Source organism: Formica exsecta, unplaced genomic scaffold (assembly GCF_003651465.1).
Source record: "Formica exsecta isolate Colony F162 unplaced genomic scaffold, ASM365146v1 scaffold26, whole genome shotgun sequence".
In the NCBI taxonomy this organism is placed as follows: domain Eukaryota; kingdom Metazoa; phylum Arthropoda; class Insecta; order Hymenoptera; family Formicidae; genus Formica; species Formica exsecta.
In genome coordinates, this window is record NW_021849866.1 from 991744 (window position 1) to 1000304 (window position 8561).

At 43.4% G+C, this 8561-nt stretch overlaps 1 protein-coding gene across 3 annotated transcripts in view; it reads left to right on the forward strand.

Moving 5' to 3' along the window:
• LOC115236780 (heparan sulfate glucosamine 3-O-sulfotransferase 5) overlaps window positions 1-8251 on the forward strand; it is a 41166-nt gene extending 32915 nt beyond the window's left edge. For all 3 annotated transcript variants that reach the window (XM_029809464.1, XM_029809466.1, XM_029809465.1), the window contains 2 exons: window positions 1722-1935; window positions 2033-8251. In XM_029809464.1, coding sequence (XP_029665324.1) covers window positions 1722-1935; window positions 2033-2908 — 1090 coding nt within the window. In that variant the 3' untranslated portion in view covers window positions 2909-8251. The remainder of the gene's footprint in view (window positions 1-1721; window positions 1936-2032) is intronic.
• Window positions 8252-8561: the final 310 nt, after the last annotated feature.

Below are 8561 nucleotides of genomic sequence, written 5' to 3' on the forward strand. Positions count from 1 at the left end.
GCTCTTCCGCCCCCTTCTTCGTCCTTCCACGTCCTCTCGTTTCGCAAGTTCGTTAGCTATTCGGAGTTTAAGAGCTCGCGACTACGACTAGTTTCGTCACTTGTGAATTCCAATTCGTTCCTTCGTGCTTCATCCTCCGCGTATAACTTTTACCACGAGATCTTTATTCGCTCGGGAACATGTAATTTACATGCCTGTTGCGCTAATGCTGTAAACGTTTCAGTTAAGATGACAAATGCAATTTGAAGCAAGTTGAATGTGCGAGAAAACGCCTATTCTCGCTCCTTTTATTATCCATCTAGATATATATCTCGAGCGCGATAATAATTATCGATAGTAAACACATCGAAAAGAGAGGATACGTGTAAATATATATCTAAAATTTAAAATGTATCGTCTATGTGATATAGTTGAAGAGTTTAATCGAGCCTTGATGAAGGTCCATTATTTTTCGCTTACGCGACAGCATGCGGGCTGATGATTTATCCTTCGCGGAGAAAGAGAGAGAGAGAGCCACGAAAATCTTAAACGTACGGCTTGCGGTAAACCACGTCGGAAAATCCACCGACACCGATCGATACTTTTGAACCCGCATTCAATGGTGAACGAAATTAGCGAGCGCGGCATTGACAACCGCTTTGTTCGTCCGTCACGCGATAAATTTGCACCAGTAACCGTAGCGTTTCGTGTAAATGCCAATCAGCTGCGCGTAATTATCAGTCACGAGCCACTGCGGTGGATCCTAAATTGTTTCGGCTCCTTCAGTCGGAACCCTTGCGCGAAAAACAAATCCTGATGTGCGGCAAAATAATTAATTAATCTTATACTGTTTGAAAATTTGGCTTAAATTTAACATATATTGCATGTCCCTAACGGTCCTCACGAATGTTTGTATTAATTTAACATAATATGGATATGTTAAATGGTGACACTAATATTATATTAATATTTCAACGCGAAATGAATGCAAATTTCATAGTAATTTGAAATAAATTTTGTGTAAAATCAACATATTTTTAATGATAAAATTAACTTGGAAAAATGTTATCTGTTGTCACTCTCACTCCTATCGTAGAATAAAATTAATATTTTTTTCTGTAAATTTTTTAACAGATAAATTCTGTTACTAATAATACAGAACGTGTCTATTGTGTAAAATTAAAAATATGTGCACATTGTATTATTTTTATACTTTTTTCAGTTGTTTTAATAATTTAACATTTGAGTTCAATTAATACAACAGTCATAAATAAATACATGAATGTACTAAATATTTAACATAAAAATTTTAACCGGCCTATTTTTTAACAAGAAAACACGAATTTTCCAACATCGTACACATTTATCGAGAGAGAGGAATTCCGATAAATCAGGCTTGAACTTAAAGTTGTAATGGCCTGCAAGTTGGATTAGAGTAGGTGCACATCCGCGCTGTGCACGGTACACTGTAATAATCGACGATCACGGGGTTTAATCATTCCTGCCGCGCCTCGACGAGGAAAGAATAAATTAGAGACACTGTCCGTAACTAACGGCACTGTTGCGTGCTAAGAAAGAGGGAAAAACAACGAGGGAATAACACGATTGCCCTTTGAGGATCGAGAGAATATCTCTTCGAATCGCGCATGGAGAAGAGGGGAGAAAGGGGAGAACGGGGTACGAGTCGATTATACTTTGAATATATCTGGCGAGACAATGGCGTTTCTTGATGCTTGTTGCAGGTGGATGTCCCGCTCCGCCATGAGGCCGGCCGAGGGTGACGCTTCGGATTGCATCCTGGTAGTCGGCGTATCCAGATCGAAGATGGCTGTTGCTTTCCTGTCGGTCGCCTTGCTATCCCTCTTCCTCACCTTCCACATACTTTACGACAGCGCCGTTTATAGCATCCACGCTGTCTCCGCCGTCGAAGGGCGCACGGTCGAGCTGGTCTCCCAGGTACGTGTCTCTCTCTGACTAGAATTCCATATCGCGTTAATGTCTCCGAAGAGCTTCACGTATATGGTTCTGCCACTGCTACGATGATTTATGGCAGGTACGCGCGACGCCACCGCTTCTTTTCTCCACCTCCAAGGTACATTTTCCGCGGACGAATCGCCACCTCCCCCAGGCCATCATAATCGGCGTACGCAAATGCGGGACAAGGGCATTGCTGGAGATGCTCTTCCTGCATCCGCAGATACAGAAGGCGGCCGGTGAGGTTCACTTCTTCGACCGTGACGACAATTATGGGAAGGGTCTTGAATGGTACCGGCGCAAGATGCCCTATTCCTTCAAGGGGCAGATCACTATCGAGAAGAGCCCGAGTTACTTCGTCACCCCGGAGGTGCCCGAAAGGATTCGCGCGATGAACGGCAGCGTGAAGCTGCTGTTGATCGTGCGGGAACCGGTCACCCGGGCGATATCGGATTACACGCAATTACGCACGCACGCCGCGACCGCGTCTACGTTAATCAACAACGGCACGCCGCAACAGCAGCAGCCAACGGCGCGCACTTTCGAGGAGCTCGTTATGCGACCCGACGGTACCATTAACGAATCCTACAGACCGGTCGCCATCTCTCTCTACCACACCTATATGCACCGCTGGCTGGAGGTGTTCCCCAGGGAGCAGATCCTCATAGTGAACGGTGATCAATTGATCGAGGACCCGGTGCCGCAGCTGCGCCGAATCGAGAATTTCCTCGGGCTCGAATCGCGCATCGGCCGGCACAACTTCTACTTTAATCACACCAAGGGCTTTTATTGCCTGAGGAACGAGACCTCGGAGAAGTGTCTGAAGGAGAGCAAAGGGCGCCGTCACCCGCGTGTCAGTCCGATGGTTGTGACGAAGCTGAGGAAGTTCTTCAATGAGCATAATCAACGCTTCTACGAGCTGGTCGGCGAGGATCTCGGCTGGCCGGAGGAATAACCATCGTGGAGAGAACGACTCGTTCGTTATCGACGCGGATCGTGCGCGTATCCAGCGGCGAGCACGATCCTTTAACTAGGATCAAATATCCTCCTGTCACCGAAGAAGAAGAGACATCGTTACCAATCAGCGGCGGAATTGACCACTGCGAGCCGAATACAAGATCCGAGCTGACGTCGATGAAGACTCTTCGGGATTACAACATCAGCGATACTTGACCTGATCTCTTCGGGGACACACCGATCAAGGATAAGTAGTTTATTTATTAAAATAGTTAATCTAGTCCTTTGTTTTCGAGAAAAAGTTGTCAACGGGCTGACGTTCCACGATGAGAGAGAGCATCGACATTGACGGATGCACGCGAAATCAGCGTCTTGTTATTGCATTATCAGTGTAAGCGTACGCGTATATAAAGGACGCGCACACATAAATGTACACAAACATACACGCAAACACACATACATACATACATATACACACGAAGTTACAATAACGCCGGCCAAAATAAAATAGAAACGCGGATCCGCGAGACAAACTACAATCCCTTCGTGGATCCACGCGGCATACGGATCACATTGGTCCGTGACTTTACATATCAATTTTACATATCGATAGTTTACATATCAATAGGTTAACTAGTTCGTACGACAAAGATTGAATATTTTTATAATCCACATTGGAAGTTGTTATATCGCTTATGTCGTTAAGGATATTACGTAACGCGAGGGATCTCTCGCGGCGATCAAAAAAGATCTATCGTTTTATTTATTGCGCCTCGCGTATGCACGATCCACACTATCATAGATATGGGGAGAGAAAAGGCGAGGAGAGAATTGGGGAAGGGAAAGGGTAGGGGGGGGGGAGCGGAATAATTACGCCAATTCGCTCTTTTGCGAATAAGAAAAATCGAAAGCAAACCGAACGAAAGCGCGATCTTTTATTTTTCCGCCGTCTCTTCAACTTTATTTCTTCCCTTTCGCGGAAGAACGCGAACCGTTCTTCCCCATCGTTCTCTGACACTGGATATCGGCGCAAGCGTTCCTCTGGGAACACGAAGAGAAGTAGGGTGGAATCCGACCAACCGCGAATAAACTCGTCAACGGTAAATGTAACGGCTCTCGCCGAGAGGCTTCACCGTAGAAATCTTTATAATCGATTATTTTCCAAATCCCAATAGAGAGCTTGTAAACGCGCGCGCATATAACGTTTTACAAACACACATATATGTATAAATAACTTTTACCGAAAGAGATTGAACGAAAAGTTACATGTGCGATAAAAGCGACGCGACAACGGAAATGTGTCAACGATTTATCTCGACGCCTTTTGCCTCCTCCGAAAGAGTTGTGAATAATTACGCGGATAATTAATAATTCGGCTTGACGTCGACGAAGGATGATGAACGCCTCGCGAGATGGAAATTGAGATAAACCTCCTTTACGGTGTCTGTTCGCGGATTTCCAAGATGAAGACACGTTAAACCTCGCGGTGACGAATTACGTCGTAGCGGTTTACGCTCTCGGGTGAATTTTACAAGAACTTTTATATCTTTCTCTTTCGGATTTTTCAGATATACGAACGATCGCTTGATAAGAATCGCTATGACGATTATTAATGTAAATTAACGCATCTACAATCATTGAGAACGCGGGGGAAAAACAGCGAGCGAGATAAAAGAAGCGCGAGAAACGACAGCTTGTTGCTCCAAGCGACAAATTTTTCTCTCGGAAGGATACGGCGGATATAAATAATCCGCTTTACGGCGCAAGTGGATCGTGTATGCGCATGCAAAGTGCATCGTGCGTTAATTCGTGCGATAAATACGCAGTCGCTTAGGCTCCGTTTCAGGCGGCCGGAGATCTCGAGAGTAATTTGCGATTCGAAGCCGAATGCGTCAATTTCCTTCGCTTCTAAGGAGCTTCTTAACTTCTAACGTTTGATATCCTCGCAAAGGAGGTACGGTAAGTTCAAGCCGGCGTGGAAAATTCTGTTTGCGTCGATTAAATCACTTTCAACGAGAAAAGAGAGAATGTTTATCTTTAGTACACTGCGAGTGACATGACTGAACCTAGTTTTTATTTATAGCTATTTGAAAGCGTTCGTTTTATATCCCGACCCCGTTAATTATCGTGTCTCCCGCAATTTCCTTAGGCGCCATGATGTTACACATAGAGCTCGATCATCGATTCCCAAAGTTCCCAAACTTTACACAATCTCGACAATTTCTGGTCCCTCGAGCGGCTCAAAGAGAATCGATCTAATTTTTGCCCGAGGAATTGTAATTTACATCAAAAGCGCTTTGTTTTATTTTGTTTCAATTTTATTCAATTAGTTAACCGGTTCACGGCTCCATAATTATTACGCGGTTTAATAATTCTTAATTAGATTTCGCTAACGATAAGAAAAACACTTAGAAGAATTTTTCTTCACGTCTTCACCATTTCTTCGATGCATGAAAATTTTGAAAGTACAGGAGACAAAAATTTTACTTTGCTCAAAAGATGAATTTTATTTCGTCGCGCACTTTCTAATCGCCGTCTCAAGTTTTTCATATATATATATATATATATCTTAATTTTAATTTGTGAGGGTAAGGAAAAGTATAAATCCTTTATTTTAATTTTATATAAATAATTTATTTCAATTTAAAAAATCCTTTAATTCTCTTTTTGAATTACCTCATCAGGATACAGCTTACAGATTGCTCGGAACATAAATCTTTCGCTATTAGATTAAGAGGAAAAATACATATATATCTGAATACTTGTTCCCTCTCTATTCTCGAGTAATCTTGGATCGACGGAGCTCGAAACGAGCGGACAATTGCTGTTGCAAGTAAATTTTCAATTACTAGGTAGCGATCGCAGCGTGACCGAGGACGAATTTGAAAAAGTCACGCCATCAGAGTCTCCCCTTACAACCTTCCAGTAACCTCGTAGACGACGAATATTCAATTCTACCTTGACTCGATGACCAAGCGAGTTTATACATTACACGCGTGACACGCGATCGCCTTTTTCAGCCTCGCTTAAACGCACGTAAAAACGCACATATATTCGCTCGATATTCACCCCCCTCGTGACGAGCGGACGGATCTCCCGTTACGATTTTCGACCTCTGCAGCCAATTAAGGAACTTTTACATTTAAGAAGTCACGGCACTTCTCGATAAGAAACATAACCGGTCATTTTAATCATTTATTACCCTCGGTTACGCTTATTTAAATGATGGAGAAAATATTTTTACAATCAGTTTTTTTACATTTTATCGAGGAAATTTTTTTTATTTATTCTATCTTTCATGAGAAGCGAATATCGAGATTTCTCGCGAGTGAGAAAATTGGCACGATTAGTTATTGCACATTCGATTATAATAATGTCCGAATGGAGACAGTATTATGTGACGTCAGAGAGAGAGAGAGAGCGAAGATGCTTTCGTTCGAATATTAAATTTGTCGCGACTTTAGTTAAATCTCCCGTCGAATCATCTGTTGTCTCGGGCGTCGTTGAAATTACGCTGCGAAAAATATGATCTCCAGTGCAAGGCAGGATAAATATTATTCCTATATCTCTCTTTCTCTCTCGTTTCTTTGTGAGAGGGAATGGGGTAAAAGTTTCATTCCCCGGCGCGCATCGCGCGATCACGATATTCTCCCTCGGCCTCCGCGGCCCCGATCTCGGGCCATTCACCCCGACTTTAGCAGAGTTAACACCCCCTTTCTCTTCTCGGCGAGTGTTTTTTTTCCATCCTTTTTTTTCTATTCGTCGATGTCCGGTCAATCTACGGGATTTCGCGCGGCCTCTCCTCTCTATTTGTCGCGATGTAACAAATATTTTCAACATCAAACGTTACACACACGGCACGTGTGTGAAAACCTTTGTAAATACCCCGTCATCTCGATCCCGTATCTTTCGAGTGAAATATGAAACGCGCAAGAACGCGCGGCGGGCGTCTGTGCGAATGTCGAATGTGTCATACGCTTTGTTACGCGTATCCGTTGACCCATAAATTGTAATACGCGTCTCTCGTTGGAAGTATAGAAATTGAATTGGGGTCTTTCGGAAAACAGCTGCCTGTGCCCGGATAACCTCTTTGCCTCGACTGATCAATATTGCTCGCCATTCACGCGGACGTCCGGCGAAATGTACGCAGATCCGACGGATCCCTCTTGTCCCTTTCGTTTCCATTACGGATACACCCTCTACGGAGCGGCCGGGATGAATATGTATTTTCTAGCGAGCTTGCCACGCGAAAGTACTGAAATTTGTAAAGACCCGTCCGGAGTAGCGTCGTGGCTCTCTGTCTCGACACCTATTCCCGTACGACCTGTTTTCTCGCTTTCCTCGCTGGATAATAACGATCCCGCGTCCAAGAGGTTTAGTCTTGAAGATGACAAGGCATCATCTTGCGCTGAGTCTTTGTCGAGAGGAAAAAAAAAATGAACGGACGTCGAAACTTTTGTAGCGTCCCTTCTTTTTAATATTTTTCATTTTCTTCCTCCTTAATATTAATATCGATGCCCGAACAATGAAATTCTCTGACGCGACGGTCTTGGGAAGCGCTTCTTTTCGCGCGTGATGAATATGCATTTTATGCAAAATACCAGCCGCATTCGCCGACTTCGAAGTCGAGGAAGAGGAAGGAGCCGAGGCTTCGTAGGAAGGAAAGGCCCGCCGCCCTAACGATCTCGCGCAAGTCGTCGGCGAATGAAGGAATTATGCGGGATTATAAGAGCGTGGATTCTGATTTAATTACGCGTGCGAATTCGAATATTTGTAATGCGGAGGTGACTGACCCTACTACCTACTCGTGAGTTACAGAGTCGAAGAAAATAGGAAAGGACAACGCATCAAGAAAATCAGATATGCCGAGATAATAGTGGGGAGGGGGGAGGTCTTCCCCAGAGGGACAGGAGGAAATTTTATGGCGCATTGAGTATCGATAAAACTCAGAATCGATTCTCTCTTAATAACGTATTACTATGCGATACTCTGCGTGGGCGACGGATTACTTGGGGTCTCGCGGGATAATAATAACGCGGTAATCAACCCTGAGAAGTTTCGCGGAATAACGGTTTAATAATGCATGCGAAACGCTGTCGGAATTGGCATGTCGAATGGATAAACGCGAGATTGAATTGCAACATTCACGGTCGCCTTTGATAAGTTATACAATGGACTTTGGATCGATGTGATTTATCTTGGAAGGACCGCTTATCGCTTCGCGGTTTTAACGATCAAAAGCGGATTATTAAAATGTCGGAAAACGTCGGATATCCGTGTTTTTTTTTTTTTTTTTCAATTTGTAAAATTATTCGATTTTTATATTAATGCGATATATAATTGCGCAATTTGTTTGAACGAACATTGTTTGCGTTAATAATGGATAATATCTCCAACGTCGGATATCCGTGTTTTTTTTTTTTTTCAATTTGTAAAATTCTTCGATATTTATATTAATGCGATATATAATTGCGCAATTTGTTTGAACGAACATTGTTTGCGTTAATAATGGATAATATCTCCATATACGCGTATTTTTTCGCGTTTCTATGGACGGAAGTAAAAATGGTGGATCATTCCGACAGCCGCGGTATACGCGAAGCTACAACGGAAAGCGGGGAGAAAAGCGAAAAAGCGTGAAAACACGGGCT